We start from the raw sequence: 23,211 nt of genomic DNA on the forward strand, positions 1-23,211 counted from the left end.
AGCCTTGATTTTGCAGTATTCTGTTGCATCCAGAGGTAGCTAGAGTTAGAAGTGCTCAATTCCTGGCAGATCCAGAAATGGTTTATAAGTGAACCTGGCCAAATAGTGTTCATCTCACACTCTGTTCAGCACTGGAGAAAATCATGTGTTTGGCTCTTCTGTCTCCAACCACTACCAGAAGCTTTCTTAACTATATGCTGCCAAAAAGAGGAAGCATCAAATGTAAAGGTTTGTGAACCAATGAAATGTTAGAAGGAGCTGTAAATTAGGAGTTTTCTAGACTATACCACATGTACACCCCAACATGTATCACTTTCATTATGGTCAGTGAGTTTTGCATAAGGTTTGAGGATAGCAGACAGTCCCGTACTTGTTATTCTATCAGAGTATAAAAGCACTGGAATTTACTTGGGAAGCTGAGAACTCAAACTCACTTTTCTTATAAACATCTAGTTGCTCTTACTCTCAGAAATGTGAGTGTTACCCATAATAGCCTTAAACACGTTTTCACATCAATTAAAAGGACTAAAGCTGCTGGTTTATTTCCTCCTTTCTAAGAGAAGACTTTGCAAAGTTGATTTCTGTGTGTTTTTTTTTTTTTAAACTATTTGCATAAAGTCATAGTATATTGTCTAGAAGCTTGTGAGTAGGTTTTTTATTTTTTTATTTAATTTTTTTTTTAGAAAAACATCATTGTTTTTACAAGGTATGGCTCAAATTTTCTCCTCTTTTTGGACCTTTGGAGGACAAACGCGTTGGTTGTTGAAGGCCTATATTAGAGCTCTGCATGAGCTTATAACGTTGATTTGTAAGGCTACGAGATGTTTTGTCCAGCTTTAATGACTGAAAATGCGGTGTGGCATGGTGGAGACTGCTTAAACAGAATCTCTTCTTTCCACACTCTTTATAAACAGACCTTCAGTGGGAGAGGAAATGAGTATAAATTTCTCTTGAAGATTCACATGGGTACTTTACATGCATATTTTTACTTTGACAATTTGCATCTACAAACATGGTTCAGGGAATTGGATTTGGCAGGCAACTAGTAGTAAATACAAGACACTGTTCAGAGCTGCGCAGGTCCCTGTGAATTACACGGTTCCAAACTGGTTGAATAAAGAGTATGCCATATAGGTGAGCCTTAAATCCTAATACTTATGGATTTATGTTCTCTATTTAAACTGTTACAGCTTATTGTCCTTTCAATAGCAAAAAATATTTCAGTTACTCTCCCTACATATTTCTTTTTTTTATACCTGTCCTTAATACATGCCAGAATGAAATGATTAAATTAGCAGCCTTTCAGAGTGTAGCTTACTAAGGAAATAAATATATTTATTTTCCTCTATTTTATATTGTGATGGTGTTTCTTTGAGAGAGACGCTGAACTAGAATACTTACTCAAAAAAAGTACATGGGGAAGCTAGCATGGGGCAGTCACAGATGTCTAGAGCACTGTGTCATAAAGGCTTTATCTCTGCTTTGGGCCAAAGAATACAGGAGAGGAAGAAATCTCGTAAAACAGGAAGTGAGAGACACTAGAAATAATCAGCCTGTGGGAGAAAGTTAAAATCATAGGTTCATTGCTTTTGAATTCCAAATAAAATTAAAGTCCATGAAAACCGTAACTTAGTCTTGGGTACTGAGGAAAGAGGAGTGCTCAGTCCATTGATATGGAAGCAAATTTGGAGTCAAGAATGAATGAATTGTGCTTTGGCTTTAAATAAAAGCTCAGTGAGTGACTGCTAATAGAAGGAAACAGTTAAAGCAGTCTTAATTTCCAAGCTGCTTTACCTTGCAATTCAAAAATGTTTTATTGATGTTACATGGAAGTTAGTTCTACTCTTCCTAATCAGAGCAACTGGCTTTTCTGAACGTTCACTACCAAGACCTATACAGCCTTTTCATTTATAGGAGTGTTTTTTATTTTAAAGTAATTCAAAGGTTAGATCTTGTCATAGACAAAGATATTTCAGTCTGTCTCAGTGAGTGTACGTTTATACCTGACCTCAACTACTTAAATCTCTTTGATAAGAACATAGCTTTCAAGGACCTTCTTTTTCTTCCATCTTGTCGATCTTTTTTCTTTTTCCTTCTCCTTTCTGGCCATTAGCATGACCTGGATTTATGTTACTGAAATGAATAGAACTGAAAAACTGAGAATTTTTTTTCACCTATATGAGAATTTTTTTGTCCTCCTTAGGACTGTTTTAGTGTAATGTGTTATGATAGCCCTGTTCTTAGTCAACAATAAAATTAGTTTTTTGTATTCCTATGGTAATCTTTCCTATGGTAATCATGGTTCATGTTAAGCCAGTAAAAAATGTCACAACGTTCTGTGTCATATGATTTAAGCTTTTTGAAAGTTTACTTCATGAATCTTTAATATTTTGGTTACGCAAATGTAACTCAGATTCCATGTCTTTAGCCATGTTTTAAAGTATTAATGTTGTATTAATGTATTGAAGGTGTTTTGAGATGTCCTTTAATATTTTTTTTCAAAGTTAACTTGAATATCAAAAGTAACTAAGACTATTCTGTTTTCTGCAGTACTTTGGAAGCTTGCTTGTAATATTCTGTGTTGAACTGGCCTGTGGTGTTTGGACCTATGAGCAGGAAATAACGGTGAGTCAGAAAAGTAGGCTGCATTTTTTTCCAGAAGAAGAAAACAAAGATTTCCATTAGCTAGCTGTTTTTTAATTGCTGTAGTGTTTGTCTTTGTCCTTTATTCTAACAGTGTAACTTCATGTGATTATCTTTTTTAAATAGAGAGTTTTTCTGGGAAGGCATGCCTATCTGAAAGGTCTTGTCTGGGTTTCTCCCCAGCCGTTTTATATTTGAGAGCCAAAACCTGCAGACCCTGATTTAAGGACTTTGTTTTTTAGCTATTTTTGCTTAGGCCGATTCTCACTGAAGTCAGTGAAAGTTTGATTAAGAAAGGAATATAGGTTTAAGATCTGTGTTTTGAGAGAGGGGATGTGAGAAATTAAAATATGAAAAAATGTCAGAACAAAATCCTTTCAAAGAGCTGTAACTCTGCTGTTTTGAGCTGTAACTCTACTGTTTTGTAAACAGATAGTGTGTTCTTTCAATAGATGACTTGCTATCTGCTGAAATCTTCACACTGTCTCCACAAACTATAAATGCTGGTTTTATGCAAAGCATATCTTAGTTATAAAACACTTTTCTGTAAACTTGTGAAAAGGCTTTATTTCTGTCTCGCTTTTATAACTGAACCAACCTTTAATTTTCAAGCTGAAGACTTGTTGCCATCATACAAGAAAATGGGTAAGTGTTGAACAGAAAGTAAAATGACATGTTATTCTGCTGGATACTGTATCCTTATGTTTTGTATCCATTTTGGTACATATTTATGAATAGAAGGACTAATATTTTCTCTGAGTTGCCAGGGTATTCCCAATATACCAAACTTTTCAAGAGCAGCTGGTGTGTAGCAATTGCATTGCAGTAAAATAGGAGGGAGCTCTCTTAATATTTATACAGTGCAGAGACTAAAGGAATTTATGGCAGATACGAGGAAATGTGGCAGCAGTTTGGATCAGAACTCATTCCCTTGCTATACAGATTCCAGAAGAGAGTTCTAATATTACAATAACTAAGGCTGTCCCTTTACTTTAAATGTCATCTTGCACTGATGCGTTTTGAAATTGGGAATGTAGACAAGAGGCATGCTTCTTCCTATGGGCACCACTCTCCAGGAGTTTTGCCAAAAACAACAGTTATCTAACATCCATCATTCCACAGAAGTCTTGTCAATGGAAGCTGCCTGATATAACATAACTTTCAGTGCACTGGTATATGCCTTCTCCAGCCTTTACTGTTCAGTTAGAAAACCTGAAGTTACAGATATGTTCTAGTGTGACCCTCCCAGGCTTTCAGTTACCTCCTATGCTACTGAAACCCAAAGCCAGAGCAGCCTAATAACAGCCAGCATAGCCTTACCGTATGTTTAAGCATTGGTGACACTGCTCCCCCTCCACCCCCCCCATCAAAAAAACCCAACTATCCCTGCTCCCCTTTCCCATAAGAAGATGCGCTAAGCTCCGTCTGTGCCGTCTACATAGTGAGGGGTCACAGTGAACCCAGGTATTCCAAACTCCTCCAGTTCTTCCTCTGTGTTCTAGGATTTCAAGAGTGTAAACACAAACATGCAAATAGAAAGAACAGCAAAAAAACTATTATGAATGTTGTTTCTCTTTTTGTCTCTTTTTTCCACTGCTTTTGCACTCTTTCTTTCTATCCCTCATCCCCTGATATACTAGCCTTTTTCATATTTTCTTTTTCCATCTAATCTGCCTTTTATTCTTCTTCATCACTTTGTCTCATAACACTAATGTTCCTCAAGTAGTGAAATGGGCCAGTCTGAGCTTTCCTGCTGCTAAAGTTTGGTACTTACTGGAGTGTTTTGAGACCCATAGGAAAATTGGCAGTGTGGAAGAGCACAGATGACTTCCAAAGAGCATGCTTTCTCCTACTCTACCAGGTAGAGTTAAGAAGATTCCCTGTAATATGTAAGGGGTGACTTGCTGTCATGTTGGTTTCAGTGTAGCATGAAATCACAGGAACCCCTTGCAGACTTTGGAGAATCTGTTAGCAGTAGTGTACGTGGGCATGTAATGTTGTCAAAAATGTCACTGTGGCATAACTACCTCTGCTAGTCCGACATGAGCTCTCTTTGGCGTATGGACAAGTCTGCTGTAGGCGTCCCTGTATAATCAATTTTCCTTCCAGCTCTTGATAGCTCTCTCAGTATGAAAAGTGTGCCTCGTGACTGATCTATCTAACCCACAGGACTGAAAAGCCAGTGCAAATTTTCAGCTTACTGGAACATTGGTTCAAAACCCTTAATACTTGTTAGCAAGAGAGTAAAGAATTAATATAAGCAGATCTGAACAGCAAACACAACTTTACAGAACTTATACGCTAAAAATCAAACCAATATCTTCAATTGTTGTCTTCACACTACCTAAAGGCATTGGCATATACCCAAACAAATGCATTTCAAAATCATGTACTGTTGTGCACTACTGCATGTGTGGGTTGACAGGAGCTATTTAGTAGATGCACTGAAGTGTACTCAGTTTGACACCTTGACGTTTTAGTTGTAAGCAAAGATACAGATACTAATATCCCTTCTTAGGCCCAGAATTCAAAGTGCCTTTTCACAGTAGATTTTAATTTACTTTGCTATGCTTTTAATTTCCTTCTCTCAGTTTTTTGCATTGATGTTTTTTCTGCTTTCCATTGTTTTCATAAAAAAGTTGGACGCCTTGTGTTACGTGCGTAACCTTGGACTGTATTCAACTCAAATAAGATAATAAAAAAGAAGTCTAGCAAATACGAGCTGAATTACAGTGATACCTAACATTATCCAAAGAAAGCAAAGTGCTAGCTTTCAACACAGTGTAAAGAGAAAGGCACTGAGTACAAAAGCAAATTATTTTATCATAGCGACGAATGTAAACGTTTGAAGTAGGAATAATCTGTGGTGTTATTTTCATACATATTTTTTAGTACGCTGCTATTAACATGTATTTTTCATGTGGACAATTTTAAATTCAAAGCCTTAAAGCATAGGAAATAGAAGCTCTGCTATGTAAGAGGTGTGTTAAATTTCTCAACTGTTATTAATATGATGTATGAAGTTTTACCAGTGGATGAAAATTGTAGTATAACTTACCCAGCAGGAATAAAATACTATTAAAAGTTCTCATTTGGTTTGAGGGGTCATTCAGGCAGGGATTGCTCCTATGCTTTGTGGAGCATCTAGCACAACAAGGACTGGGCTCCTTGGGAATTATGGTGATAATTTATTTACTTAAGTTACATTTATTGCACACACAGAATGTTCTTACTGTTAGTTCCAAACTGAATTGGATAGCTAAGCCCTTGCCATTAGAGTAACTTTGCTCCCTCGCCCTCCAAATGAAAGCTGATATTGCAATTGTGATTTTTTTTTTTCACCATGACTACTAACGCCAATACAAGGCAAAATTCATCAGGAATGGTATGTGTGCCTAGAAGTGCAACTCTAAAGTCTTAACTCCTTATTTTAGTTTGATAGACTGAAATGTATGCTGCTGGAACAGAAGTCAGTTTCTTATCTTTACTCTTAACTACATTGCATGCCAAATACCAAAGCCCTTGCTTACATTGTTTCTAACACATTACTAAACACATTACTAATTGAGGGTCATAGCCTTAACAAAAGAGAGAGCCAGCTCCTCATTCCAAAATAGTCATATTTAGGAAAAAATGCTTCAAGAATATTTTTTTCAAAGGTGAAGGCTTATAAGGCCATGAGTGTATCTATGTGGAGAAAAGTTCACAGGAGTTAGCCTCACTGAATACAATGTCTTGTTACTGTTCTTGAGAAAGATACTGAAATAGGATACATTCAGGATACCTGCGTGCTAGACTTCAGTCAAAGCCAGTGAAAAGACTCTCGGGGTGGAATTCATTTCAGTTTTATATATTTAGAAGTTAAATGTTTAAATCTGGGTTTGTAACCTTAGATAAAGTGGATTTGAGACTTCGAGTGAATGTTTCATCTGCTCTATTTAAAATAGAGGTCTTGAGGTGAGATGAATTGCCCTATACCAGGTACCTGTTTTTTTTTTTTTTTTTTTTTCCAATTGACTAAAAAGGTGGTTTGAGTGATTATCTTTGACTTAGGGAGCTGCAAGTCAGATTTCTACACTGGGGAAGATGAATACTATCCCTGCTCATTTGGGTGGGGCTTGGTTCACATTTTATTTTTATTTTATTGAATTGGTAATGATCTAATCAAGTTGTACCCAGCAATCTCTGAATCTTTCCAAAGTGCAACAGCTCCTTTCCTAGTGTACAAGTTATTTTGGTCATCACAACCATAAAGGCATCTGAATAGATTAAAAAAAAAAAATTTCTGAGTTTGGAGCCACAAGCCAGCCAATCTCTTCATCAGCTCAAGAGTTCTATTGTATGAATCCCTTTTCTTTCTTTGTTTCAGGTTCCAGTGCAGTGGTCTGATATGATCACTCTAAAAGCCAGGATGACCAATTATGGGCTACCTAGATACCAGTGGCTTACCCATGCTTGGAATTTCTTTCAGAGGGAGGTAAGAAGACAGTTAATTCATGAAGTAGTGCCTGTCCAGTAAGCGCTATTTATCTGTTAAGGAAAAGGTTTATTTTTTAATGAAAGAGGAATGCAAGTTTAATAAAAGCCTATGTAGCGATGATATCTTTTAGATCGAACTCTTGAAGTTGATATCCAACCCTTCAGTGTTTGTGAGCTCCAAAAACTCCCTGTATCTTTACGACTCTGAAGGGTCTCCTCTTTTCTTAGAACTTACATTTATTATTCCCGGGACCTGCTGTAGCTTTATATAATGTAGATATGTGTGTGTGCATCGCTCTATTTTTTTTCTTTTTTTTAAATCAGTGTCTTCTAAAGACTTGCACTTCAAAAAATAAATACTGAACACTCAGTTATTGGAAGTGGTGTTTAGTCATGACAATCTAAATAGCTGATTTACATGCAGTCTAGTAGGCCTATAATTCTTAGTATTATTGGGATATCTAGCAGTCCAACTCAAGAGACAGAATGTCTGTATCCAGTTACTTGCAATAATTATAGTGCAGTGCATGAAGCCTAATTAAAAAACATATTTATATTCTTTTTTTTACATATGCCACTAATAATCCACAAATAAGTAAAATTCAGTTAAATTATTAACATTTTATTCTCCTTTGCTAGTGATGGTAGGACACCAACACCTTTTGTGATTATTATTACATTAAGAATATGATATATATATATATAGAATTAAAACTCTGCAGGTAAAGAAAAATGAATGTTTCTGTGTACTATTTTAATATTAAACTGTGCTCCCCTTCCTGTATGCTTTGTTAGTTTCCTTTAGTGGAGCTGTCATATCCAAGATATGGTGTTATGTGGAAGTGAATGGGAAAGGATGTTTCCAAGAAGATGCCAACCCTATGTCTTTGTCTTTGGCTATGGTGTTAGAAAGTGATCAGGGAATTTTATTTCCTTTGACCGGGGAAAGCAACAAACCAAAAATCTGGCTTGTGTATTCACAGCTTTGTCCTGTAGCCTACTGAAATTCAGAACTGTTTTTAAAGAATGAAGTATCATGTTACAAAAACATGAAATTGCCCAAGGTAAAAACCCATTAACTCCAAATATAACTCACGTGCAGGAAAGGAACTCTTTAAATGCCTGTCATTGTTCTGCTCTTGTTGAAATGTTAAAATCTATCATTGTTGCACAGATTTCCTCTTTATTTAAACATTTCCTGGCGATACTTGGTTAGTCTGTATTTATATTCAAACCTGAAAGAAAGAGTGATTTTCATGAACTGAAACTTCTTTTTCTCCCCTGGCTATTCAAGTGCCATGTGAAACCCAATAATCCTTCATATTTAGAAGGTAGAGTGTCTGTGTCTGTTCTGTACCTGTGGTAATATACGTGGTCTTGATTTCCTTGACTAGATCTGGTATAGGATCTTGGTTTAAATGTATAGGTTGATTAAATAAAAAGCTGCCTTATATGCTCCTAGTTATTGTAGTGTCATAATAATGGCTGGATAAACAAGATTGGGAGAGAGTTCCCAAGACAGATCTGGCTTTAAAGTGAATGTTAATAACAAAACTTCAACTTTGCCAAAGGAGCCACTCCCTATCCCTTCTAGGAGAAGAGGGTGGTGGGGGAGGTTCCTTTATAAGTTAAATTTCTGATGTTCCATCTGTGACCAGAGGAATGATTTTAGGAAAATGTGAAGTTATTTGGGCCGGCTGTTTTACCATTCCTTGTTAATTGGTGGGGTGCCATTTTTATTTTGTCTACTTATAACTCTAATACTGGATCTGTGAGCCTGGTATGTATTTTTAACATCTGAGAGAGCTGGAAATGTCTCTCATTTCCCCCCCCCCCCCCCCCCCCATGCCCACTCCTTCCTGCTGGTCTAGTATCAGAATTGTGAATATGCTAAGGAAGACAGGAAGTGTTAATTGAAATCATGAAGGAAAAACTGGGGAAAAACAACAATTTTAAAAAAAGTATGAGAGAAAGAAGAGGGTGTTCGATGAGGTTGTCTTTACAGTTATGAAGAGGAGCCAAAGCTTGAGTTTTCCTTAGAAACTGCCCTATGGGAACTCAAGGAGAATTTTGATTTTGTAAAGAACAGATAAAAAGAGAGACACATTTGACCTGTGGCAAAAATCAGAAAAGGGAAGAAGAGAGATTTGTAAGAGGACTGGCAAATTAAGACATGGTATGTGCAGACGTGGTGTCTGACCACTGATGTGTTGGACTGTGACTGAGGAGTGGAGTAATAAACTGTCGCTGTGAAGTGGGCAGGTCAAAGGAACCAGGAGATGAGTTATGAACCTTGAGACTGATGCTAGTGGACGTTTGGACAGCAAGCACTATTCTGTTCCTGCAGCAAGGCCTTTTTTTCGGTCATATCACCTCCCCACCTAATGTAGTAAAAAATGTTGGCATAGCTGCTTCAGCTGTCTTTGATGTGAATGCAGCTAGGAATGTGGTAGGGTGGTCTTTTGGCTTTAAATCTCTTGGTATGTTTTCAGGAAAGAAGACAGGTTGTTACTCTTGGTGGATTTTATAGCCAATTATGGCTCATCTGCTTTGCAGCCAGTGTTCCTATTTTTATGATTGATTCTGTGGCAGCATTTATTTTACTGTGGTACTCTCCTTCTCCCACTTTCCTTTTTCTTTTCCGTATTTATAATTTCTGTACCTTTTTCCTCACTTTTTTGTCTTTTTTTATCCTCCCCTTTTTCCTGTATTCTGATCAATCTCTGCTGTATTCTTATTCTCATTTATTTTTCTTTATCATATTTGTCCATTGTCTGTTGCAGCCTTGCAGGAATGCTCCTTGCTAATAAGACCTGTATCTTTCCTTACTAGTTTCTGTAGCCAAATGTGTCATTTTTCATTACTATCTTCTCACGTTATATTATCGTGTGTTAGTCCCTTGTAATAATGAGAGCAGATTTGCAGGATAGGACAATTTCTGTGGAGTGTCATTTGAGGGAGCAGTAGAGATCCAAAGGACAGGGCAAGGTCATTGACTTTTTCTGATGTGTGTGTTGGTCACTGTGTTCCTTATCACTTTTCTTCAATTGCTTCTGATGTCCAGGCACAGCAGAAGAATGTGTGGAAGCTCTTATGGGTGTTTTTGGCCCTACTAGAATATTTTGAAAGGTTTTAATGGAAATTTATTCCAGGAGTTTTTGACCTGCTTTTATTAAGAAGTGGCATTATGGCTCATCTTGGCTAATCCTTCCTTTGCAGTTTAAATGTTGTGGCGTGGTATACTTCACAGACTGGCTGGAAATGACAGAGATGGATTGGCCTCCTGACTCCTGTTGTGTCAGGGAGTTCCCAGGATGCTCGAAGCAGGCGCATCATGAGGATCTCAGTGACCTTTATCAGGAGGTAAGAAGAAAAATGTGGCACTTTTGGAATCCATTTTCCTTTTTAGTATCTAGTAGATCTTACAGCATGGAATTCCACAGTTTTACTGCATAGTGTGTGAAAAACCTGTAAGGTTGATGTATCCAGCGTGGTGGAATTGGGGAAAATAGCATTGCTCCATCTAAAAAAAAAAACAATTTTGTGTAGTTCAAATTATGTTTTTTTTCATAAGTATGCTAGATGAATGTAATTTGTTATGATAGGAATAACAGGAATATCAACTGTTACTCAAGGAATAACAATATTTACAGTATTTGAAATTTCTTCAGATTCTTAGGATCTTTTTTAGGATTTTCTTTCTTAGCAAAACTAGTTTTCTTGAATTTGAGAAATAATTCATTAATTTTAAGCTTTTATTATGGGAACAATTTTTTAACTGTTTAAAGAATTATAAGAGTTAGAGTAGTTTTAACTTAAGGTTATAGTTTATTTGTTGGCATCAAAGTAGTTTGCAAAACTATTGTAGGTCCTAAGATTTCTTTTGTTATCTTTTCTATTTACTGGTACTGGTGACCTGAAAATTCCTAAAGCTACTTTCTGTATTTCTCCAAATGCTGTGATATTCTTGATGGAAAAATGTGTGGCATATTTTAAAGTAGTTTTTTAATTTCTGGCGTAGTTTGAGTGGCTTTTAAGAGCTACTCTTCTGCTGTGTTTATCTCTGAGAAAAGACTGAAACTGTAAGTATATAAATAAACAAACAAACCAAACAAACAAAGTCTACAACATTTTGTGAGTCCTTTGGTATTAGAAGTTCTGATGAAGCTTATGTGCAAAAATTTTAACAGTGGATTAAGTCTGTATTTTGTCACAGCGCTGAACCTGCATACAGATAACAACAGCTGAATCTGTCAAGCTGAAAATATATCCTCAAAATATGAGAAAAAACACAGGTATATTAATTTCTTTAAATAATCAGAAGCGATAAGAACTTTGGATGGATTCTGGAAAGTGCAGTTTTACAGAATGCTGTATAAGAGGCATTAACCGTGTAAACCTGAATCACATCACACACACAGACCCATCCCACCCAAGCATAACTGCTACCAAAAAGGCAGTATTTTTCAGCTGGTGAAGAAGAGAACATGTAGCCTGAAATTCAGGTGGTTTTCCCATCATGAGTGATAGACCTAAATAGAGCTCCTGTTATGGGACTGAATTTTTAGCAGGAGGAAAAAGTCAATCACCCTTAGAAATTAAGAGTGAGGTGGGAAAAACAGACTGTTTCTGAATCTGGGAAAGTAAGACAAAAATAACTGCTAGATAAGCCTTAGTGGAATGAATGGAAGCCATGAGATTTATGCATTATAGTAGAGTGACCCTAAGACCGAGAGATGTCAGTTGCATTTGTTTTTTCTGTTGGACTGGCACCTTCAGAGCTGCTGAGGAGACAGTTCCAACCATGTGGTCTGTGTGTCATTTTACAGAAGGCTAAGCTGAAGAATTCATTGCCCTTGCTATTAAAAATTCCTGAAGATGCCCATGTCCTTTTTTACTTGTCCTTGGTTTAAAATCTATGCCAAAAAAACACCTGGATATAATAAGTGCTCTCGTCAAAACTGAATTCTGTTCATTTTACTGCATAAAGAGCTTCACGTGCTATGCCATCTCATTTTTCCTAAAACACTTCTGTTATGAAACTTCTCTAAGCCTCCTAAGTGTATGCCTGTAGCCTGCCTGCAAGTATATTTTATTTTAGTAGCTGGCTGTGTAGTTCAGTATGAGGCTATAAGACTTGGTAATTGCATCAGTCCGTTTTGGAGAGTAAAGATGACAGTGTGGCAAAAGAAGAAGAGCTCTTTCTGTCACAGTTCATTCAATTCCTGAGACCATCAGGGCGTTCCAAAGTACATGTCAAACGTCAAAGCTGGGAGAAGTGATTTAACTGAAGGCAGATGGCTTAGTAAGAGAGAGAGGCCTGTGGAGAAAGAGAATCACAGACACTGAAACTAGCAGAAGAGAAAGTCTATATATCTCAGCCAAGCAGTTAAGAGGATTTGAGTAGAAGAGGTGTGCCCTTAATTTGGTTGCTTTAATGGTAAAATAGACTGCATGGGAAGGTGGAGGGGCCCGAGATATGTGCTTTTTGGTACTGGCAGCATAAAAATTTCTCTAGGCAGCAGTGTAGCTCTGCTTTATAGAAAAGCATCCAAAGAACCATTTTATTTTTTCACAGCCTCTTATTGCTTTTAAGGCTTTTTCTCACAATACTCTTATGTGAATGAAGTGGTTATGTGACTCTTGTTCAGGAGCCCTGGAGAGATCCCTCTGAATTAGGGGAGATTCACTATATAAACAAGCCAAGATCAATGTGAGGCATTGCCAGGAAACAGTCAAGTTTTGGGAAAGTGGCATCATTGACATGGAGCGAACCACTGGATTTGTAAGGCACTGAGACTTTCTGAGTAGAAATGATTTAATCTGTTCTGGACTTGCAGGCATCCATCCTAGGTCTGGTATTCCATCAGCAGGACCAGAGAAGGCAGAGCTGCCAAAAGGCAGGAGGTGCCTCAGAAGGCCGGTCTATGCTAGATAATCCTAAAGACAGTTGCACAGGTTGTTTTATTTCAGTCAGCTAGCTGGAGAGCCTCTCTCACCTGATGGCGAGGCATGCAGCACTGGTTACACCTCAGAGAAGTGTCCATCTGTGAATGGTACAGCCAGACCACTCACTTCTGGGGTCTGCCAAACACTGACACGTACTTGAAGACAGTGCTGTGACTTACCCTGCAATAACATCGGTTGTAATGCCAGTAGTGATCCCATGAACCACCCTCCAACTCTGTCTTAGAGAGCATGCAGAAGTATAAATGTATGGAAGCAAGGAAGGGTCATCATCTGCCCTAAGCATCTCTCCTGCTTATGTGAGGAGGCAAGAGTAGGTAAGCCAGTGTCACTCAATACAAACCTAACTTTGAGCTCAGGAAATACATACTTAGGAGAGGGAACGATACTCACTGGAGTGACTTGACAAAACTGCAGGTAGGTATGTCTTCTTTCTGCTAACCCTTTATTCCATAACCATATCCCAGCAAAGCAGTTCTCTGCCCACTTCATGTGTGCGGGTCCATTGGGTTCTACTTGGAGAAAATTAACAGAGAAAGATGATAATGTTTTAGTAAAGCCGAAGACTGTACCAAGAACCATTTGATAGAAAAGAAAAGCTGCCTGGCTTTTTTTTTTCCTCAAAGATACCTGAAAGGAAAATCTGTGGTTCTTCCTCCACCCTGTCTCAGAGCATTTTGGATGGATTCAGCTCCTAGCAAAAAATTATTTTTGGTTCTTTAGTGCAGACTCAGTTCCAAACAGGAACTGTTTCACGGCCACAAAAATACCATGTTGGTTTTTGTGAGGTATGAACAATATTCAGTTGGCAAAAAAATTTTTTTCCATGGTGCTTGCATGCAAGTTTGTTTTGCAGGCTTGTACAGTATGCTTGCTATTACGTTTATCAGTACCATGCTAAACGAACTTGCAAGGCTAGTCTGTCTGACTTTGGCTTTGGAGAATGGAAAGAGAAAAGCCTCTTTAGAAAGTGATTCAAAACAAGCATGTGTAGTCTGTCACTCTCTGGTTCTAGAGGGAGCCTGAAGAGATTAGCCTTGCTAGGCTAAAGTAATGTAAATTCCTCACGAGTACTTTCTAGTACTTCAGAAAAGCTCTTCCCAGTACTTCAGAAAGCTGAAGTTTGGTTTTTTAGCTGAGATTGACAGAGTTGTTGATTTGTTGCAGCTTTGCTGTAATTTTCTGTTGGGTTCTCTGAGTTTTTGATGGTCTAAGTCATAATCCTCTACAGATTATGAGGTACATTTTGGTCTGAGGACAAAGGGAGTTCTGCCAGTCTCCTAATAAGGAACTGTAGTCTAAAATAGTTGGTAGGAGTTGATATCTTCAGAAAAATCAAAATTACCTGTTGAATATCTTTTTCTTTTTTTTCTAGTATAATTTTGACTATACATAAGGAGCCGATCTGTTGACTATGTTAATGGCTCTGTGTGTTCTCTTCTACTCTGAAAAGTGGCTTATTTAAGATCTGTTCCTAGGAGAGTATATTTATGCACTCTTTAATTGCAGTATTTGTACCAACTACAAATATGTTGCATAAGCAGAAATAAAATGCATGAAAGTGAGAATAACAGGGATGGCTGGATATTTCTCATTTTTGAAGCTGATTCTGAATGTATATTAGAGCAGAACTGTAAGAACATCATTAAGAGGAGGGAGGCAGTCTATATAGATAAGGCACGATTTGTCTTAGTTATGTGTCTGTAGTACAGGAGATGTAGGCATTAATGTTATAGCTCTGTTAATGGATGTTTCCTCTAGGCGACAAATGAACTGAATTTGAATACTGCGGTGACTGAGCATTTTTAAATTGTGACCAGCATGTACCTTAATCCCTTAAAGTTATCAAAAGTATTAAAATGCATGCAGTTTCTCTATAATTAAAAGGAAATTTGGAAAGCAATATACTTGCTACAACATCTTTTAGTTCAAGGAAAAAAAAAAAGACGCCAGCATGACAATTTTTATTTCTTGTCAAGTGCAGTTAAATATTTTTTGCTAAAATGTGTTGATTTTCTTTTCAGATTTCAAAAGAATCCAAATTTTGATCTTGTTGTTTGTATAAACTATGTTAATATCTAAAGAATGACACACTGTTATGATGAACAGTGCAAAGATATTGAGGTCCTTTAACTTATTCTGCTATGATCATTATATAGTACATTAATTTTAGATCCAAAATGAGAATCTGTTGACTTCAGTGAGAATTTTCTGTGCAAGGCAAGAATCAGGCCTTTCATCATTCATGCATTCAGGACCGTAGCATTTATAACAGTGTTGACTATCGGGAATTTTAATGCGATTGAAATGTGTGCTTTATCCTGTCCTGTCTTCAGATTCTATCCCTTTGATCAGCTACTTACTTGTCATAAAAAGCCTATAAGAAATAAGTAGTAAGGATGTAAACACAGAAATGACATTTGGAAAATAATGCCCTTCTTGATGGGTTCCTGATGTCTTCTGCTGAGACTGATGCTTATTTGTATTCCTTAACATTTTCGTGTCCAGATTATTACTCTAAATTTTCCATTGGTGGCTGCGCGTACCTTTAACTTCTGTACTATGAAGTCCTGTAAAGTTTAGAATAGGGAATAAGCATGGGTCAAAGGAGCTGAGGGTCCACTCTTAAGACAAAATTAACACAAATGAGCAGCAAGCGGTATAGTTTATATTAGCACTGTTGTCCCATAGTTCCCAGAGCCGGCATCTCTTTGTGGATCCTTGCTGCCTTATTAGGGCTTGGGAGCTTTCCTGGAGTGCCTTGTGGAGTAGCTAGTTGGGCATATGGGCAAACTGTGGAGCACATGCTGATACTTTGGAAAGTGCTGAGCAATCAAAGAGCAACTACTCTTTCTGAATTTCCATTTTTGGAAATCATCAGGTTGTGATGTTTTAGCATACTTTATATTCACCAGACATTTTCCTGTGAGAGTGATTGCTTTTGTATTTGCACCTGCACAATGGTAGGGAGAGATGGTGTATACGAACATCTTCCTTATACAGTATATGGACTGTAAGGAGAGTCTTTGGAGCAGAGCTTGGGTTTGTGTAGGACTTGATGCAGGGCGGGTAGTTACAGCTACTCTCACAATGGTTAATGAAAGAAAATAAGGAAGGCATTAGTACAGTGATGTGACTTTCAAGCTCAAATATCTGAACAATTTCCATTGGCATAAGAACAGTAAAAAGAAAAGACTTGGGGGACAGAGAGTTGAGTGAAACTCTGGTAGGTGGTGGAAGGGGGCAGAATTTTTCAGTGGGAGATTTTCAAACTGCAGTACGTAGAGTATTGGTACTTGTGCCACATCAGAGCTGTAACCTGACTCCTCGTGGAGAACTTCCACTGCCAGTGTTGTTCCCTGCTGCCACTGCAGTGATGCTGTGCAGGAAGGAAAAAAGTGGAATCCATTAAGCTAAATTAATTCATTTTTGAACAGAGACATTTCCCTGTAATTTTCCACAATATTTGCTTCATTGTTGCCTCCCAGTCACAATGACTTTAGTACGATTTTTTTCTGAGCAAATAGCCAAAAACTTTTCAAAGACATTGAGAAATTACTATGCAATAGCAATAAGTTTCTTGGCCCTGCACAAGATACAAGATAAAAATGATTCTTGACACAAAACTATCGCAAAAAAAATCACAGAGAAGTTTCTACAGTCAGAGCAGAAATTAATTTAGTTAATTTTTAGGGTATAGTCTTGGAATAGTGGAAGATGCCTGAGTGTATCAAGCATAACTGGATACGCTTTTTTAGTGAGGAGATGCTCCCAGTTCAAGAGTAATAGGCAGGCATAATACTACATTTATGTGGTATTCTTCCTACTTTTTACTGAGGAAAAATTGTTTGTATCCAATGCATTCTGGAAATTTGTCAGAAGTCCTTCATTAAAGGTTATTCCACTCAATGTTCCATACTCAGACTGTATCTGGAATGTAATCATTTTTCTACTCCCTGGAGACTTTCTGCTGAACTAATAAACTGGCGTATAATCAGTCTAGGTAGAACACTAAAAAAGAAAAGGTGTAAAGTGACATTATGAGGTTATGCAGGTCTGTTGATCTTTCTTAGAATATTGTTTTAACTTGAGATTGTAGTATTTGTAGAAAAAAAATCTACAAATTAAAATAATCAACAGACCTAAAGGTGTGCAATTTAGAGAAATAAATAAGAAGATTAAGAGGATTTAATGACTTCTAAACCTTGAGAGAAAAAGTTGAATTTAAAAATTAGTCAAGTTGATAAGAACTCAAATCAACTCTGAATGATGTTGAATAGAAGAATATACCTTAGATCTCTTGCAGCTTGTTATATGCAGTAAACTGTTAGTGTGTGAAAGACTCTTAAGATGACATTGATTTTAAGGTCACAGTGATAAAGAAGTAGGTAAAATAACTTCTAAAATATTATTTCAAGGAGATGAGGGAGAAATCTTGGGGAACCGGAAAGCCAGTACTAGATGGGATGTTCTAAATCTTAGGAACTCTACAAGCCAAATAATGTTGACTGATTTTTTTTTTTTTAATCTATTTTGTTTCATAGGGATGCGGTAAAAAAATGTACACTTTTTTGAGGGGGACGAAGCAATTGCAAGTGCTGCGATTTCTGGGAATCTCTATTGGAGTAACACAGATTCTGGCTATGATCCTCACTATTACTTTGCTGTGGGCTCTCTACTATGACAGAAGGGATCCTGGGGCAGACCAAATCATTTCCCTGAAGAGTGACACCACACAACACCTGTCATGTCATTCAGTGGAGCTGCTGAAACCAAGCCTAACACGGATCTTTGAGCATACATCCACAGCAAACAGCTTTAATACACACTTTGAAATGGAAGAGTTGTAGGTGATGCAATGGATCGAAGAAGTTGCAAAGGGTTTTAGTCTTTTTTTTTCTTTTTGGTGGTGTTTTTATTCTGTTCCATCAAGTACACTGAGTATACCAGTCTTTCTGTGCTTCAGAAAACTGCTAATGAATTGTAGCGAAGACACCTGCCCAGGAAGAAAGATGAGGCAAAGCCTTTTAGGACAGCCATGAAACAGTGGTTTTTTTTTTTTTTTTTTTTTTTTTTTTTTTGCATTTTAGCAGGCATTCGTTCACTGGGCACAGTAGTATTTAACTTATTGTCACAAGATATGTGATGTGTAAAGTGCTGATTCATTCACAGATAGATCGACAGAACTAATGACGTACTTCTAAGGAAGCATCACTGAAAAGGAAGAGAGATACTTGTCTTCCAAAGAAATGACTGTGGTTTGAACAAACAAAATATGACTTCAGCTGAAATTGACTTTTACATTTTTTACTAAGCCATTTGGAAAATGTCTTAAAATAATCAGGGATCTACATGTATATAACTGTGTGTTTTGTGCGTGCATGGATAGCAGAACTGCAATTCAAGTAAATACTTGGATTTAAAATTTTGCAAGATTTGTTTTTAAAAGAAGGCAAAATTCTTTTTCTAACAAAATCTTTATCTTAGTTATTGCTGTTAAAGATATTCTAAAACTTCTATTTTTATCTAACATAACTGTTTAATTTTTAAGTTTAAATTTATTAAACAGAGATTAAAAACAAAACTGACTCTGGACAATAGACTAATTTTCTGAGTAATTCTAGAAAATTCTTCTCTGAAACAGTTTTTTCTGTTACAATAAAAAAAAAAAAAAGCATTATTTTCAAACTGGGGATCAGTATGGGGAGTAGCACAGTTTTGTAGATATATCCCTTTTTCTATCCATGTTTCCCCTCAAAATAAAAACAAAAGACTGCAAGAAAAATGCTTATTGTTCTGGATGCTATTGCAATATTTGTAAAAGTACAGAAGGAGAAATTATACTTTGGCTTGTTCTTCATTAAGAGCTCTTTAGTGGCTTAAAATGCCACATGGAAGCAACGTTAAAATGTATTTATTGAGGCGGGAAAGTGCATTTTACTGTATTTTTATGAACAATGTTTATTTCATAGGATTATTTTTACGATTGGCCACGCTCCTGAAATATGTATTTGCTCCACTGAGTACGGTAGTTTGTGGCAGATGGATTTTTACATAATATTGCATTTTAAAATCTCTTTCCACTTGTTTCGGAATTTGTAAAAGGAAAAAGCAGCAAGGTGTGATTTGGTAGACAATAAAATTACTATTGTCTTAAATTCCATAATGGCTTTTTTATTGTAAAGACCTAGAATGTGAATGCTGTGGGTGGGAGTGGAAAGGTCCTCCTCCTAGTGTGAGTTAATTTGACATGTTTTTACCTAGTCCACTTATTCTGTCATGGAGAAATGAACTGTAAATTTCAGTTTCTTTTCTGTTACTTCTAAGAAAGTTGCCAAGGGATCATGAAATTAGGGTGACAGCTCTTCTGTTGTGTGGACTTTTGTTTGTTTCTTTTAGCAATCTGCATGTGGGTGTATTTATTTCACAGGTACCACTGCAAGCAAGATTACCCTTCTGTGTTTGTACCTACAAAAGAAAAAAAAATCTCAATTTTTTGTCTGGAATTTCCTTGTCAAAAATATATTCTCAAGCACTGTTCAGAAAGTCCATTGCGCCTAGACTTACTTTACATGTACAGCAGACTTCTGTCCTGTCCTTAGCCTGGGGCAGCATTTCTGCAGCTATGGACAATGGTCCTATGTAGAAAAAGAGGATGATCTATCTAGAAAAGCCTGGATGCAACCCACCTTTAGACTTTGGAGTGCTACTGTGACCTGTGATGCTACACAGTGGATTGAGCCACCACTTCTTACTTTCTTATTGTGGGTTGCCTTTTGTTGTTGTTGTTGTCATTACAAGTCAGTGTCATGGCTGATGAGATTTCTCTATAAAATTCAACCTTAACACCATGACTAACAGGAGTCATTCACACCCCTAAGCCTGTTTTGGGGAATTTCTTGCTAAACATGGGTATTTTATGAATTTCTAATCCTAGCAATTGAAACCCTCCCATTACTAAACTTAGTCTAGGCAATGTAACCCTACTAGACCCTGTGATAGTTCTAAATTTCAGCCCTCTCTAAATAAAATTCTACAGCCAGACCTGGGCTGCTGTTATATTGCTAGTTCAGGAAACTGTAATTGTGCTTACCTACTTGTGAGTCAGAGAGGCTTGAGTAATATTTCAGGGAGCTCTGTTGGTTGAAAGTCTAGCCCTTAGTGTCTTTGGGTGTAAGTAATCTTAACTTCAACCCAAACATTCCTACTGTATGCAGATACTACTGTAATGCAGATCTCTAATGTAATTACAACTGAACCTGGGGAATCTCACCCTAAGTCAAGTGAAAATGTTACTAGAAGAGATCCTGCTCTTTGCTCAGGAAATACTGCAAATTAAAGTTCTACCCAAGGAGCGTGTACCTTAGCAATGCTTCAGCTGTCCTTATCTTGAGGTTAGGTTGTATCCTCCCATGGGAGGACTTTCCAAGCTAATAAGGGTTACCTGTGTATCTTTCCATATTAAGGGTAGGGCTTGTGAAGAGACATACATGGCAAGCAGGCTTGGTTAGGGAGAATCACTGGAGAAGTCCACAGCTAGAATTAGAGGTACTGACAAGCAAGATCACTTAATTTTAGGCTTCCCAGATGCTTTGCAAACACAGCCATTAGGTGTAGGTAGACTATTCTAAGGACAGGAATTCAGCTACCTGAGAAGGGCGAGTGGTGTATGCTTGCTGGGACAGGCTTAGAGGTAAAGGCTTCCCCACTTTATAGGGAAAGGTATGTATGGTGGAGTCCCTTGTAGGGTCTCCTTAAATCTGGATTAGGGTTCCTAAGCTAGGTTTCTGAGAGCTCAGTATTGCTGCTCTGTCTAAATTTTGTATTATGTGCATGTGTGTGTATATATGTATGTGTATACATATATATGTTTAGCGTTGGGCATTGAGTTGTAGTGATCCTCTTCCTAGAGCTTGAGGAGGGGGTATTTATGCTCTCCAGAAAAATGTTAGTCTACCAGAAGAGGTTAGAAGTGCACAAAGGGAAATCTTTGACTGAGGTTTTTCAGTAGAAGTCATGTGTAGGGTGGAGGTTGGTGTGCCATCCTAGCTTGAATAGAGGGTTACTCCTGGAGGTGGGGAGCATATTTGTATGGCCCTTGTGGGAGGTGCCAGATTAGTTGAAATAAAATTCCTTGGTTAGAATACAAGCAGCATTTTGCAGGGCACCCTGGAAGAACAAGTTCAAGGATAGGTAAGAGTCCGTACATATCTCTGGGATCTATTCAGTTTTTCAGTAAAGAAACTCATTGCCTCTTGGTCTATTCAAATGATAAAGAGGGTTCGTCAGATCATGGCTAAATCAGGAGATTCTAGGTCCAGGAGATGATGAATCCCTCCCACACCATGCACAGAGAGAGAAGGGGTTTCAGGCAGTGCTTCTCAAAAAATGATTTGGTCAGGGTTCCCTCATTCTAGGATCATTTTGGTGCATTTAGTATAGGACAGGCTTCACAGACCAATGTTTGTGGACCCCACGATAGAACCTCTGCACTCAAGGTAACCTTACCTGATCTTGAGCCAGTCTGTATTCACAATGGTGTTGGCTTAATTCAGGTAAAGAACCACTCATCAGGAATGCTGAAGGTAATTCCTTTCCTGGTAAAGTTTACTGGTAAGTATTCTGGGAAAGAAGTGAAGGAAGGCTGAGGGTTTTGGTGTCTCTGTCTCCTGTTTTGAGTATCTAACCCCATTTGTCCATCTAAGTTTCAGCTGTAAATTGGAACACCTTCAAACTTTTTTTTATTTTGCTGAGCTCAGGCTCAGGAAACGTGTTCCTATTTTTCTAGGGCTTGTTCAAAGAGTCTTCAGTTGATTGACTAGGCTGCAGTAAGTATATTCTTTTCCTGTAGGGCTTTAGGATGTAAGTAGGAGAGTGTCTGCTTGGCAAGGGGAGCATTTAGAGATACTTGCAGCAGTGAAAGCTGCTTCATCCTTTTATTTCTTTTTTCTGTAAGTCTCACAGGAGTACCCAGGAGGAGAACGATGGTGTATTCTTTCTTCTGTGCAGCATAAACTTTGCTGTAATGAGCCACATCTTTCTTGTTGTGACAAGCAGCTATGGAGCTGCTTTTTAATGCTTTTCACAGACCTTCGCTTAATGTAGAGGACAGGATCTGTATTAGATAATGGGTCAACTCCTGCTCTAAATCTGGCATTCCCATTCAGCCCAGTAAATCAGCACTGAATCAATGAAACTGTACCCGTAACAGTGGATTATTAAGTTTGCCATCAAGCAGTAATGATTCGGGAGTATAAGGATACTTTTAGGAGACAATCTTTACTATTTTTGGTCTTTGGACAAGGTATCGCTTCATCTGCCAACAAGACGTGTAACAAAAGTTTCTGGAGGAAGCATCCTTATGTTTTCTGTTCTCTATAACATAGTTCATTGTGTAAAAGCACCCCGTAAATCTAAGGGCATATATAAAGAATAAGTAATAAAAAGAGAGGTACATGGTCAGAGTGACTATACAGTTATATTATGATATAGGCAGGGATTTTCAAATAGTTTTTGAAGTTTTTACCACTAAAATATAATGTTTAATTCATGTGAATTGCTATATTGAAATGAGATTGTGTCTAAAACCTTAAAATTCACCTATGATTGAGTGAATTTCTTTAAAAATATTGGAATGGCGTAAACAGCTCAGAATTTTGCATGCGTCTATTTACTTTTTGTTCAGGGCTCTCCTACTTTCAGCATTTTCCTGTGCATAGGTACTGTAAAAATGAATACTTTCAAGTAAATAAATAATGAAGGCAGACAGTAAGAAACTAAACTGGCTAGGTACCTAGGTATATCTTACAGTCTTCATCAAGTCTAAGTATGTTGATGTTTTTCATTCCTGACAGCTCATTTACAGTGCCGATCTGTATGTTTACAAATCCAGTCTCATTTCCACTGAGTAATTATATTTGATTGTTATTGCGGAACACCTAAAAAACTTCAAATGTTTCCATAACCAATGGGAAAATAAAATCATGTTGGTTGCAGATGCAGGAGAGAGAGCATATGACCTCTTAAGCACTGTCCCTGCCCAAATCTCTGTGATCCTGTGATTTTAGCAATTTATTCTTCTCCAGACCAATTTCTGCTTTGAAATTCACCCTCTTCCACAGA

The 23,211-nt window shown here is 37.5% G+C and overlaps 1 protein-coding gene across 10 annotated transcripts in view; it reads left to right on the forward strand.

Moving 5' to 3' along the window:
* The window catches only part of TSPAN12 (tetraspanin 12), a 71,262-nt gene that overhangs the window by 31,344 nt on the left and 16,707 nt on the right, over nucleotides 1-23,211 (forward strand). For 3 of the 10 annotated variants that reach the window (XM_068932402.1, XM_068932449.1, XM_068932411.1), the window contains 5 exons: nucleotides 2,551-2,625; nucleotides 3,256-3,288; nucleotides 7,013-7,120; nucleotides 10,342-10,485; nucleotides 17,634-18,874. In XM_068932402.1, coding sequence (XP_068788503.1) covers nucleotides 2,551-2,625; nucleotides 3,256-3,288; nucleotides 7,013-7,120; nucleotides 10,342-10,485; nucleotides 17,634-17,939 — 666 coding nt within the window. In that variant the 3' untranslated portion in view covers nucleotides 17,940-18,874. Of the gene's footprint in view, nucleotides 1-2,550; nucleotides 2,626-3,255; nucleotides 3,289-7,012; nucleotides 7,121-10,341; nucleotides 10,486-17,633; nucleotides 18,875-23,211 lie in introns of those variants that run through there. The other 7 variants (XM_068932420.1, XM_068932458.1, XM_068932428.1 and 4 more) reach the window with 3 other exon arrangements.

This window comes from Struthio camelus, chromosome 1, assembly GCF_040807025.1.
Source record: "Struthio camelus isolate bStrCam1 chromosome 1, bStrCam1.hap1, whole genome shotgun sequence".
Taxonomy (NCBI): domain Eukaryota; kingdom Metazoa; phylum Chordata; class Aves; order Struthioniformes; family Struthionidae; genus Struthio; species Struthio camelus.